A 14,192-nucleotide genomic window follows, 5' to 3' on the forward strand; every position below is an offset into this window, starting at 1 on the left:
CTTTTTTATTGTTAAAGAAATGGGTGTGAATTTTTTTCATCCTGTGTTGATCATCATGGTAACACAGAAAATATTGCTTTCTCTTGATAAGTGTATGAAACTCATCGCCTCTCTTCATTTTGCTCTCATCTCACTTCACTTTATTTTTTTTCAAGTCTTAACACTTAATTCAACCGCAACTTTTGGATTCTTCCGTCTTTCTATTGCTACTTAGCAGTATTCCTCCATATTTCTAATATTTTTTTTCTTCAGCGGCCCTCAGATGTGGAGTTTTCATGGTAAATTTCTCTCTTTAATCTTTGACGGTGAAAAGAGGAGGACACTAATCATTTGCTTTATTGCCACTCTTTCCTCCATGCTCTCCCTCTGAAGTCCTCTGAGGTTTGTACAATTATTGAATGTCTGTGCTCCAATTACACCATTGGTTTGCAATGTGAATTGCACATAAAACATGAGTATCAGCAAGGATGCAATTGATGACAGTTACTATTGTTTTAATAGATGTTTACGTGTAATAAAGAAAGGTGAATGTCGATATGCAGGAAGATTTACCTTCTTCTGATTTCAAATTCGGATTCAAACTGAGCTCAGGGTTGCTCACTCAGACGTGAAACTGCAGTTCATTATAAGTAGTGGGAATGCAATATTGCAATGAAGCGGAAAAGGTTTTATAGGCTCAGTTAATTACACAGCATAGTCATTGCGCAGATATTTTTAATGTTTATTTCATTGCTAAAGAGATGGATGGATGCTCAGGAATAACACAAGAATTTTTTTTTTATTTCTACTCCGTAGAAATGGAATGAGAAAATCATCTGTAACTGTGTTTTTGTGATTAAAAGTACGGATGGGCAACTTGAATACATACTAAAATACTAATGAAGTATTCTTGGTATTAGATGATCAAGGGAGAAATCCTTCGCTCAAAGAATTCAGTTGTTGGTAGAGAAAGATAAGTTATGACAGAAAAATAGTTGCCTCCCTTTTTCATGATGTGATGACTACATTTTAAGGCTTGCTTATTAGCTTTTACTGAAAGAACCACAGATTGAGGGAAAGAATTGCTCTCAAGGCTACAAACGACTTGAAGTTGATGCTCTAGACTAAAAAGTAAGCTATGTATTGAAAAATGTCGGTCCCTTTATTTTTTTTTTGCTACATATTACTATCCGGAGAGAGAAAACATTGTGGAAACCATTATATTTCTAATCCATTATTCAAGTAGCCTTTGAGATACGAGAAAAAGAGTAGCAAAAACCACAAAAATGGCGTGTGAAGGTTAAAAGGCACAAACTTTTTCATTATTTTTAGGTGAGTTTTACTTAGAAAGGGCCACTATTACAAATAAAACCTCAGGGTGTCTTTTTTTCTGTGCAGTTTTCAGAATAATTTCATTTTTAGCTACTTAAATCCTTGCATTGGCACCACCACTACTTGCTTTGTGCAAGTACATATATCTTTTGTTTGCCTGTTAGGTACTGTCACTTCTTTTTCATAATCAATCTAGCTGAAATCTAAGTGGAAAAGTAAATTTTTTTTTGAAGTTGTAGAAGTAATATTATGAGTGGCAAAGTAAGCTCAAGGATGGCTGCATTTTATCATTAACTGCTTTGAAATAAATGTGAAAATAATACACAATGAGGAACTTCTTGCATGAAACGCAGATGTAATTCTAATGCATAGTTCGACTGGTTCAGGCTTGGCTTTTTTGCGGCAGAAAAAAATAGGATTTTTTTGTTAGAATTTGTCTGGCAACGTGAATGACTTCTTCCGGAGTACGCAAGTGGGGAAAAGGGTGTTCAAATATATGATAGACTCCTGTAGTTAGGTCCTTGTTAGCTTGTGTTATGGATGTGGTCCAACAGTACTTTGGTGATGCTCATGTTTAACGTTCATCATTTCATGCCATTATACAAAAGCATTAGTGTTGGTGTGTGAGTGATAGCTACCATAGTTCTAGAAAGGTCTATAATAATATGCATGTATGTAGTCTCTTCTCTAGATTGTGTGATCCTTAAATATTTGACTTCCTTCATGTTGATTGGATCCTGAGTCTTTCTTACGCATTTGTTTTGGTGTGTGATCACAGTGCACAGAAATTATCCTAATTTGAAATTTCGTATTGCTAGTGTATAGTTTTACATACCTTTTCTCGTTAATGTGTGGTAAGGATTGTTTTTTAAAAATCTGTTGTATATTGCTAGGGTTTTGGTTTTTTCCATCATTGGCCTGTTCACTTTGCATAGTTTAATCAAGCTTCTTAATGTGTGGGATTTTAATGTTGTACCATGATTACATTTCATTTCATTTTGTTTTACTTTCATTTCAAAACCATTCAGTTTCAAATTTCATCTTTTTTTGGCCATTGTGGCTCCCTTGAGAAATTATCGATATTTTGATTGCTGTGAGCGCAGTAATTTTCATATTTTTAATAACTGAAGTAACTTGGCTGAAACTGAATTTTTAAATTAAAAAATTAAAGCATTGAAAAGCAGTTGTTTCCACGTTTAAAAATAGGGCTGTCATTGTCTCTGAATAGTGGACTTAAACAAGGCCATTGTCATTTTAAATATAAGGTTTGTGGCCGGAGACTAATTTACCGTGTAATTTTTCCCTTTTTCTTTGGGTTGTTTTGCTGCATTGCTTGTGGGATCCTGACTCAACTGTACTTCCCAACTGCTTGGATTATCATCACTATGGCATCTACGATGTTTCACTTTCTTCTGTCGTGGCCCAATAATGGTCGGGATTGGTTTTGTCTTGTACCTTCCACACTGTTGGCTCCCCAATGCATTTTTTTCCTTGAACACTTTATGAAATTTTTGTTAAATTTTATTTTCTATATGAAACATCCTTCATTATTACTGTCCTTTTGTTGATTTTCAATACATTTTTGATCCATCTTGTGAATACTGAAAATTAACTTCGATTTGCCCGCCGGCAATTTTAATTTCTGAATCTTGGGCCTTCTCTGACTTTCTTGTTTTCTCTTTTATGGTTTCTCTGTTTACTTTCTGATAAAAAAATATTATTTTGGAATGCAATAAACAAAATTTATTTTCTGAAAATTATCAAAATAATTTTTTGTTTAATCTTAAAAACTTTTAATTTGTTCAATGTCATCCTTGGCATATAACCTGTTGGTATTGAAATGAACCAACTATTCTTCCAATGCTGAACGAAATTATTTCCTACGTATCCCACGTGTTCCTATATGCTTTGGTCTTCATCCTCCCTCCGCACCTATCTCCCCTTGTGTTGTTTGGTGGGACATTACGTTCAGGGTTCCTCGGAAGGAAGTTCATCCATGGATCCTCAACTGGAGAGACAGGTGGAGACAATAAGAAATCTAGTTGATTCGTACATGAAGATTGTGACCAAAACGACTAGAGATCTAGTACCCAAAACCATAATGCACCTCATCATCAACAACGCTAAGGATTTCATCAATGGAGAACTTCTAGCTCATCTGTATGCATCTGGAGATCAGGCAAGTTGAAATATCTAACGAGATAATTTTGTATACCTGTATTTCTGGCTTAATCCCTTGTGCTCAAATTACGAGTGTAGCTCATCATGGAATTTTTATGAATTTAGCTGTATTTAGGGGAACAATATGAATATTTTGAAATTTTAACTACCGTATATGTCTGAATATAGTCCCCCCTTTTTTTCCAAAAATGCCCGTGGTAAAAGTAATGGGAGGGACAATATTCAAACGCATTTTTTTTTTTTTAACTTTTCCCGAAACTGAAGCCTCAAAATTAGGGGGGGGGGGGAATATTCAGTGGGGTACTATATTCGGAGAAATACGGTATGTTAATACATCCATAATGTGCATAAAGAATTCATATTTCATGAAATATGATTCATTGGAAGGAATAAAATGATTTTATATGATAGCTGATTTCTCGATTTTTAAAACGTAATCACTTTTTATTGCATTTCTACGTAGATTACAAAGTATAAAATATCATTTCATAACCTATCATTCCATTTAAAAAGAAAATCAGAAATGATAGAGGTTAGGAGCTTGGTATTCAGGAAATAAATTGAAGTGGAAGAGGTTAATGACATGTATGGATATGTTCTCAAAAAGAGTCGTCTAAAGTCAGAGGTGTATTGTAGATGATGTGTTTACACTTATGACTGCATTGAAGTTGATTAACTCTGGGTAACAGAATTTATTTGGCATTTAATTTGTAAATAATTACGTTTGCCTCAACTCAGTTGATATTCCACAGTGATGAATCAATCCAAGTGATAATTGTCTTTTGTAGAGTAAACCAATTCATGAATATGTTAGGTAAATGATGTCCAATCTTTCTTTTTTTCATCTGTTAACAACCCTGAAAAACTGTGTCCTACACGCATTTTGTTGAGCTACTTTTTTCTTTCTTCATGGCTAGATTATTTTAATGTGGCCCTTTATTATTGTAGACTTAATTTCCAGAAACATTTCATATTTATATTAATGTTTGTGTTAATTGTTGATTTGGTTTAGGCAAGTATGATGGAGGAATCGCCTGAAGAAGCATTGAAGAGGGAGGAGATGCTTAGAATGTACCACGCTTGCAAAGAAGCTTTGCGCATCATTGGAGATGTCTCAATGGCAACTGTCAGCACTCCCGTGCCTCCCCCAGTGAGAGATGACTGGCTACGGTCAGGTTTGGACAATCCCAGGTGCGTGCGTTGCATGTGGCGTTTGTCACTCAATATGCCTGTTGGTGCATGGGTGTCGGAAACTTTGCTTTTGGTGTCGTACAAAAGCATAGGCATTGTGCAATATGGGGAAATAACTATCTGGTCTATGCTGTACTTATGCATGACATAATGGTCTGCAGTAATTTCGTTGGGAGTGGCAGGAATTTGGTACTAGCCTTGGTTGAAGGTTTTGTTGTTCATTTTTCTTCCTTTCTCCTCATCAGTGGTCTGTTAGTCTTGCAATCTGTTGCTTGTAATTGCACTTTACAGGTCTCCACACTTTGAACATATTACTTACACAGCTCTTGGTGGTTGTGATGGTATTAGAGCTCTGGATAGCTTAGACTGAAGCATTTTGCTGCAGACCATTCACCAAACAATGTTCATATTAGTTGTTTGAAAAGAGACATTGAATTATGTGTAGGAGTGGTGAACTTATCATGCTGCTTATATTGAAAAATTAAGATAGTCAATAATTAAGAGTAAAACTCAGGAGAGCTTTAGTTACATCTATCCGTCATTTGCAATTATTATTGAATGTCACTCAGGCAAGATTTGCGACAAAATTGATGAAGTGTTGGTTTGGAAAGTGGCAGTTTAATGAGCAGGGTTCCCACTCAACCGTGAAAACCTTAAAACCGTGAATTAGCCGTGAATTTCGTCTACCGTGAAAAAACCTGGAAAAAGCCGTGAATTTTGTCCTAAAACCTTAAAAATCTCTCAATCTTGATAATAATACCTTCCCAGAAATTTTCAACTTCGTTCGTAGCGAGGGCACTTCTATTCATTGTGGCGAGCATCGTCGCATGTGTCAGAAAAGCGTGGGAACGAATGTTGCCTGAAGAAAAAAAATATTTTCCCAGCGCAGGCCTTTTCTCTCCCCCCACCTGAAATATGACGCCACTTCTCATCAGCTTGTTTATTTTCCTCGACTGTCTTGGTTTCCCCTCCCTCGGTTACTGCTTAGTCCCCCTTCCATCCAAATAGGCGTCCCAATGGCTGCAGCGACCACTTTCGAAACTAAATCTAGATGGCATTTGTGTCGAAAAATTTGAACGTTTATTCAACACCCTTAAACCTGTGATTGGAAGACCGCTAACCTGGACAACCTGCTATGCGCTGTGGACACTACGCTCATTGCGTTTGAACCGGGCGACAGCGAGCTTTCGGCGCGACGTTACTAATTCTCGCGCGTTGCGGCCTGAAAACGAGAGAAGATTTCCGCTTATGGCAATACTGCATTACACGATTTCCGCATGCGTCGACCTGGGACTTGCCAGTTTTACGTCGCAATCGGAAAGTTTGTGTGGAAATATTTGACGAGTGATAAAGTAAAGTGAATGTGAAAATAACATGTTTCAGCAGGTATTTATTATGTCTTTATATATGTATTTCAAACCATGTGATTTATAATGTACTTATTTGCACCTATCGAAGACAAGGTTTTTTTTCCTCCTAACTCCTGCAGAAAAGAGGGTTCGTCTTACAATTGAATGCAAAATTCTCGACGTCAATTGGGTTGCATAATTTTCGTCGGAAAAAATTATGGATACCTGAGGTTGTCACCTAATATATATATATATAGCCATACAACGAAAACTCGACGTCAAAAATACCTGAACAGTAATTTAGCTTATTTAATTTTGTGTTAAAGTGAAAAACTATTGCCATTTTAGGCAGCAGGTAAAGCGTGCGTGCCAATCAATCGCCGGGTGCACTTCTGCCGTGTCCGCGAGATCGCCTGCTTTACCCTGAATTCGGCTCCATTCAAGTTAGAGCTTGATCAACTTACAAAATGTTTGTGTGATTGATTACAATTTACCTAAATTTTAACCAGAGGCGGATCCAGGATTTCTTTCTGGGGAGTGGGGAGCACAAGCAAAGCCGTATCGAGGATTTTGTTCTGGGGGGGGGGGGGCACAAGGATACCTCATGATACAAAACGAGCGCAATGATAATGTGACCGTATTCAAAATCTTGCATATTTTTTAAGTGTCTGGGGGGTATGTGCCCCCGTGCCCCTCCCTATATCCGCCTAGGATTGTTACATTAAAGCCTCAAAGCCGTCGCGATATTAACTGCTACAAAGTCGTTCCATTTTTCCCAGAGCAACAGTATGAAGGGAACATGATTTGCCTCTGATTAGAGTGATTGATTCAGTTTTGGTTTCAGAGTATTACGATAGCAGAGAAAAGAAGTCCTTACACTGCCGCTTTCAAAAGAAAAGTTATACGGTGGAACCTCAATCTATCGTTCCCGCATTGATCGTTCGCCGTTTCTGGTCCCAAATAAAGTTCCTTATAGACAATGTAATTTTTTCCCGCATCTATCGTTCCCCGAAGTATCGTTTCTCGCATTGATCGTTTGAAGATCGCAGTTCCGACGCATAATTTTCCCGCATCCATCGTTAGACGAAAAGGAGACGAAATAAATACAATGTGTCATTTATGACTAATAACGAGTAGCCCATAGTTGGAATCTTCCCCAAGAGATGGAACTACCATTGGGAGAAGCTCAGTGCCGTGGGGAAGTAACATTAGCGCATTTCCCAAGATTCGTTATCCCCTTCCATTCAGCATTCGCCTCTCCCCTTCTGAAGCTTTCCGGTTCTTCAAAATAAAATAAGGCCCCAGCTCGCGCAGGGATTGTATTACGAAGACCTTAGCTTCGAAAAAAATATCGAGTTACACGAGAACAATAGAAACGTGTTTCGCGCTCCCCCCTCTTCTCGCCCACTGACCTTTTTCAGCCTAACTCCTTCAAAGTTCCTAGTTCCTGGAGGTCAACTGCTGCATGAGTCACGTATTAGCCCAAAAGGTATCTAACAATGATATTCAGCAATAGCTATTATGCTTTTATTAGATTGAAATGTTAGTAATTTGCACGTAATTAAAAGAGGCCAAACGCGACGTATTTTAAGCAAGGAAATAGATGGAAAAATACGATGGTGCATTTTGGCGAAACGCGATATCGTCGTAGCTGAGCTTCTCGGCAGTTAATTCGGCATTTTGTCCCGGAAACATGATATCAGGTTGTTATCAGTTATAAATCTACGAGCTATACTATAAGTCTCACTTGTCAGAGTTACTGACGAAGGAATATCTTCTCAGGATTTTTGTTTCTCTCTACTAACAATCCGAATACATCTGCTCATCTGGCGCTACGATAGAAAAGAATGAGTATCTTTAGGGTAAAAAATTAGATGGCGCAGTCATACGGTCACGCTTCGCCCTCTGCAGTATGCTCTGCGTACCCCCGCACGCGATAGCATCAGTTCCGAACTTCACCTCGTACGAGTGGTTCCCTACTTTCCAGGGTGGCTGGACTTCGAACCACCGAGTGTTTTCCATGTGGGTTTAATAAAGTCAGGTTTCATTTTCACTAGTTTAATTTTACTCGTCTTCGGACCTCGGCCCCTCCGAAGAAACTATTGAGAACTTAAAGAGATGGACTGAAAATAATTGAACACGGAGAAAAGAATCCGGGCTAGATGCGCGTGAATATTGCAGAGCGCCTTGGGTTGTCCGCTAGCACATGACGGTAGGGGTGGGGGTAGAGTTGGAGAAAACAAGTAGAGATATGAAGGCGAAGATCCAGATGAGCGTGCCACTGACGATTAAGGCAACATTGTTCACGCTTTACACACTACCTCAATTATATTAAAAATATATTCAATAGACAGGAACAATTCAAGTAATAGACTATTTTTGGCGTTCATCATCCATCTCACAACCAGTCACTGTGCCTGCGAATGCGGTTGTTTTAGGCACAACATGCACATTGCTTTCGTGAAAACGTGTACTGGAAATGGTGTTTGATGGATAAGAATTTTTACATCAGACTGAAATCCATAATAGCAGTGTAAATGCCGAGTGGAGAGCAAACATTTTTTTTAGTGAGGTGGCGTTTTCCTTCAGAATTTTGAAAGGGATATGGGTCGAATCAACAATATGACCTATGTGTCTTGATAAAGTACTACTATTCCTGTTATTATCTAAAAATATTGTTTGAAACCTTAAATGAATATCTTAATTACTCACCAAAATCCTGCGTTTCCTGGGACATAGGCAACCTAGCAAAAAATAAAGCATTGATCGTTTTTCCGCATTCATTTTATAATCGTGTCGCTATTAGGAAAAAAAAATTTCCCCTAGTGGAGTTCCAAAAAAGGAGGGTAGTCTTAGAATCGTGTTCGTCTTAGATGTGTGCTAATACGGTGTATGAAATTATTTTTCGATTTATTATGTTCTATAGACAAATTTCATAAAATATTTCCCGTTAAATAAGAGAGAATCAATTTATTATATTCTATAAACAATTTAAATAAAATATTTTCCGTTAAATAAGAATGATTGGGGTGGGGAAATTCGGTTACTGTACAGTAATAACAACGTGCGCAAAAACAATCTCTCGGCGAGGAATTAAAAAAGGACCTCGGGTGTCCGGACGGAAGGAGGTCCGAAGGGTATTTGGCGTCCAGGCAGGAGCGCGGTTGGGCTGGTCCTTTAGCCGGCCCTGAATTTTGCAAGCGATAGATCACGTCATAACAGACATCACTTTTCATTGCGGCGTTAACATTCACAGCGTTTGCCGCGTACGTTAATTTTCTGTTGATATACGGCCAGTGATTTTCTTACTGTTGGCTTATTAACGGTCCGTGAATTTAGCGAAATTGTGACCGTGAAAACCTGAAAAAACCGTGAAAACGTAAAAAATAACCGTGAAAACCTGGAAAAAGCCGTGAATTTCATTATTCAGGTAGAGTGGGAACCCTGAATGAGGAAAGAGTCCGGAGAGAGTAGTGTGTTGACCAGTGGCGCCGACTCCATGGGGCCTGAGGGGGCCCGAGCCCCCTCAAAAATTCGTTATGGGTGTGTGAAAAAAAAGTGACAGGCTTGTCGATTTTCCCCGGAGTGCCCAGATATCGAGATTTGAGTTATCAGGGTTCTAATGTTGATCATATGACTCTTCTTAAATGCTTAAAAAACTCAAAACTCACTACTTTTAAAATTTCCCGGGGCAAGATGCCCGGTTTGGGCCCCCCCAATATTTTTTGTAAGTCTGCGTCCCTGGTGTTGACTGAGTTTGAAAATTTTAAATCCATTAAAAAAAAACAAATAATAATCTGCGTATTGTTGCAGTTAGTATTGGTAGAGCAGATACGCCATTGCATTATTCATATTAGGTTGCATTAGGTTCCTATTAGTGTGTTGCAATTTAATTTAATTTTCATGTATTAGAAGATACTTAGAAGATACTTCAATGAAATATTATTCTGTGGTATTCATTGTCTTATTATGTCAACAGCCTCTAGAGTAGAGCAGCAGTTAAATACCAAGCAGGCAATGGTGTAGAATTGTATCTTCTTTCCCATATTGAGGGCTGCGTAATGTTCATCTGATTGAAATAGACATTTCCCAGTATGATGTCATACATTTTTCCTCTTCTCTGCATTTTAATTTTTTTTAAACAACTTATTTCATTCCACTGTTGAATAAGTTCAACTATTGCAGTTACCAATTTCTTCATGGGATATTTTATAGTGCATTAAAATTTTAACATCCAGATGTAAGTGGAAAGGAAATGTAGGAAATCCTTCAAGGTTCTCCTTTCCTGGCCCAAAATTTCATCTGCTGTACGCTTATTTTGTTGTGCTCAAGTACAAAAATAGTTATTGAAAATTAAAGGAGAAGAAGAGACATTACGCAACTTGTTATTGATTAAAATAAGTTGTATAGGAATGGTAATAGCAAATTATTAATTGGGTACTAATTGGTCCTCATAAGCACTCAAACAACACTTACATTATAATAAAAATGTTCACACATGATATAATTATGCTGCAAGTGTAAATATTCTGCTTCATTATCCAGTGTAAAAGTATGCATTTGCTTGTAGATCCAATGATAAAGACAGCACAATTCCTATGACCCTCTTCAAATAGTGTTCATGAACTTGAAATTAGATTGCAGTTGTTAGCACTTAATCAGTTGGCCAAGTGCATTTTGGATTAGCATTGTATGATGTATCGGCTGGTTGAAATCATTGGCATAAATAAAAAAGACAATAAGTAATTAAATATAGGTGGTTCTATCTGCATGATACATTCTTACTTAAACTTATGTATTGATTTATCCATGAAAAACAATAAATAGTGTCCCATTTTACATGGCCAATTTATCAAAGTAAAATATCTGCAGTTTCCAATATTGCATCTTGAGAATTGTCAGATACATTTTAGGTCTCCCTAAACTCAAACCACCTTAATATTTTTATGGTCCTAACACTGTCTTTTGGTTCATTGTGTTCCGACGTTAGAAAAATTTTACATTTCACAAGATAAATATCATCATTGTAGGCTTTACTTGCCAGCTTGTTTTTTTAATTGTAAATAGCTGAGAAATTGTCATTTGTGTTCTATGAGTAGTTTGGGATGACTATTTTCACTCAACTAATGGAGGGTTGCCCTTTTTTCTGCTGAACAACTTTAAGATTCACTTAGTAGCAGTTGTGTGTATCATTTTTATAATTGCTGTATAGGTCTCTTTATTGAAAATAAACTGGCGCAAAGTATGTAAGGTTTTACACTTTACCGGCGAACAGAATATTTAAACTTTTCTTGGAATTCCAAGCGGGTAAGATTAGTAAGAAGTAAGGTTTTCTAAGAGCGCCAATGCTTTGGATTCTGACCTGATACCCATTTTCACGGCTACTGAACAAAAAATTTTTGTAGCCATGAGAATGGGTAACGAGTCGGAACCCAAAACGTTGGCGCTCTTAGAAAATATTACTTGTGCAAAGTATTTCACTGCTGAACTGGATTATCCAGTTCTGCAATATCTTATAATACTATGTGTAATTCATCATCCAAAGTGATAGGCATTGATTGGTGGATTTAGGAGCAACTTCTTGTTTCTGTCAATTTCAAATAACTCTCTCGACAGTTATAGTCTATATGTTAGATTTGAAATCACTTCCAGAAGAGAAAAAGATAGCCATTGTTATCAAACTGAGAGTGAAGTATCATCTCTAACCTTGCTGGAAACATTCTGGCCACGTATAGCTTCAAAATTGCTTTGGTTTCTCTCGTTATTTACTTAATCTTGCCTCATTACAAGTGTTGTAGCCCTTGTTGGTAGTACCAGCAGCATCTGATGGAGTTCTTTAATTGAATTGTCTGCTTTAATATGGAGAGAACTGAATTTAGTTCACTGTTCTAATCCAAATAAGCACCTATTTATGGAGATGTAATTAAGTGAAATTGAGCGATAATATCATTTAAGGCTTCAAAAGTCTAATATTTCAACAGACACAACTCGATCCTTTCCAAAAACTCACTACAATGTGTCTTAGGTCTTGCAATGCTTATTAGTCAAGTTGATCATGCACCACGTGTGACCAGCACATTCTCTCAACAACTACAGTCTTGGTAGTAAGTCTCTATGAAATAGCTGCATTTATGTGCATCTTAGTATGTTGTCTTTAAATATGATGCATTGTTCCCTCTTATAGTAGGAAAATGTTAACACTTGTAATGCACAATTTATTGTAAATATATTCACCACATGCTTGCCACATGTATCAAGAGATGTCTTTGAGAGAAATGGAATGAAGAGAAATGCATTTCATTCAAATTTCTTGAATCGTTAAAATTTTATCATTTTACTTTACAAATAATTTTATAATTAATGAATGTAATTGCAGGATAGTATTTGTCTTGCCTAATAAAAGCCCCCCAAAAATTTTTTTAAATCTTGTCACGTTGAGATGAATAGCATCTATCCAGAATTCTTTACTTCTACTTTATATTTTTCATACATCTTCCCAAAATAATGCACTAATTGTAGACATACGGCAGTACGTAAAATCTAGTCGCAGCAAATTTTGGAGCTAAATACTGATTCACTTAATGAATTGGTGTTAGGACTAAAATTATGGAGAAATGATAATTCTGAATATCATTGTGAGGGAATGTGCACATGTGTTGCTTAAATACTTTACAATCATGTAACTTGACATCAATCTAGGAATCAATCTCTATTGTTCCAAGGGTGTAATGTTTGTTGTTAATCAAACATAGATGTACCTTAAGTATACAGAAACATAATCTTAAAATCCTAGTCTCCATGAGTAATGTTCAAATAGTCACAGTTATTAGCAGTTTTTATTAATGAATGCAAATATGGGAAAACTGATTATTTTTTTTATGTACAGGCATCCCCCGAGTTATGTATGCCTCGACTTACGCAAATCCGTACTTACGTAAGTGATAACCGTACTTCAAGTTATTACGTTAATTTTCATATTCGAGCGCGTGAAGTAGATATTCGCTCATATACCCAATGACAGAAAAAAATTTCGAATAGTTATAGAGTTTTTTACGCGATCGGTCAACTCGGTGAATAATATTACGCATTTTGATTGGCAATGCTTGAGATGCAACTCGCCAACTATTACAATGTTATTGATTTTGTATCTAATAACGTAATAATACGCGGAAGAGTTAATGAATATCGCAGTGAATAGAATGAAACTTCACCGGGAATGTACCGCGCATTTCTCCGCTGAGAATTCACCCCACCGATCGAAATCTCTGAAGCGTTAACGCAGAATGTTCGACTTACGTAAATTTCGACTTACGCAGAGTATGCCGGAACGCATCCCTTACGTAACTCGGGGGATGCCTGTACATTGGATTATTCTTTGTTGTTATTATATATATGTTTCCTATCCTATGTCTGATACCTCATCAGGGCTAGTGACATTTTAAAATCTTGACCCCAGTTAGAAAGCCATTAATATTGACGAGCATGGACCACCAAAGTTTAAGCAATTTGATGATTTTGGAAAATTGTTGAAGTAGTCACAAAGACTGGTATAGAGTGGGAATTACAATTTGATATTTGAGTGGCCTCATTGATAAAATATTCAGTATATATAAAAGAGCACTACATGACCTTGAGGGATAAGGTATTCCACTCATGTACTAGTTTGAATTGATTAGTGTAGAAAATTTCTTAGCATACAACCGGATGCCAACACGTTAGCTCTCACGGCACGTAGATGATTAAAAAATAAAAGAACAAAACCAGCACTGCACTGCACCAAAGGCATGTTAATATCCGCATGACGTATGGCGATACCCTCCACGAAAAAGCGGTACAGCCTTGGCACTTTACAGGCTCTCACCTCCATCGCCGGGTGGACCACGCAGGATGGCGCCAACCAGTTCAGGGCCGCAGGGTATGGGCGGCATGGGAGGAATGGGAGGCGGCATGGGTGGCGGTATGGGCGGTATGAGCGGAGGAGGCAGGGCCCCACCGATTCCCCCCCAGGCGACCGGGCGGCCAGCCCCGGCCATCCCATCGAGACCAGGCGGTGGCGGCATGCCACCAATGCCACCCGGCAGACCCCAGGGAGGTGCCGGACTCCCCCCACCCCTCATTCCATCGTAAGTATTACCTACGTATGGCTTTTTTTTTGTGGAG

At 37.7% G+C, this 14,192-nt stretch overlaps 1 protein-coding gene across 9 annotated transcripts in view; it reads left to right on the top strand.

Annotated features, from left to right (window-relative positions):
- The window catches only part of LOC124169221 (dynamin), a 72,207-nt gene that overhangs the window by 36,656 nt on the left and 21,359 nt on the right, over positions 1–14,192 (top strand). For 6 of the 9 annotated variants that reach the window (XM_046547745.1, XM_046547747.1, XM_046547748.1 and 3 more), the window contains 3 exons: positions 3,284–3,490; positions 4,505–4,683; positions 13,886–14,155. In XM_046547745.1, coding sequence (XP_046403701.1) covers positions 3,284–3,490; positions 4,505–4,683; positions 13,886–14,155 — 656 coding nt within the window. Of the gene's footprint in view, positions 1–372; positions 382–3,283; positions 3,491–4,504; positions 4,684–13,885; positions 14,160–14,192 lie in introns of those variants that run through there. The other 3 variants (XM_046547746.1, XM_046547750.1, XM_046547753.1) reach the window with 3 other exon arrangements.

The sequence above is a fragment of the Ischnura elegans genome, chromosome 12, assembly GCF_921293095.1.
Source record: "Ischnura elegans chromosome 12, ioIscEleg1.1, whole genome shotgun sequence".
Taxonomy (NCBI): Eukaryota; Metazoa; Arthropoda; class Insecta; order Odonata; family Coenagrionidae; genus Ischnura; species Ischnura elegans.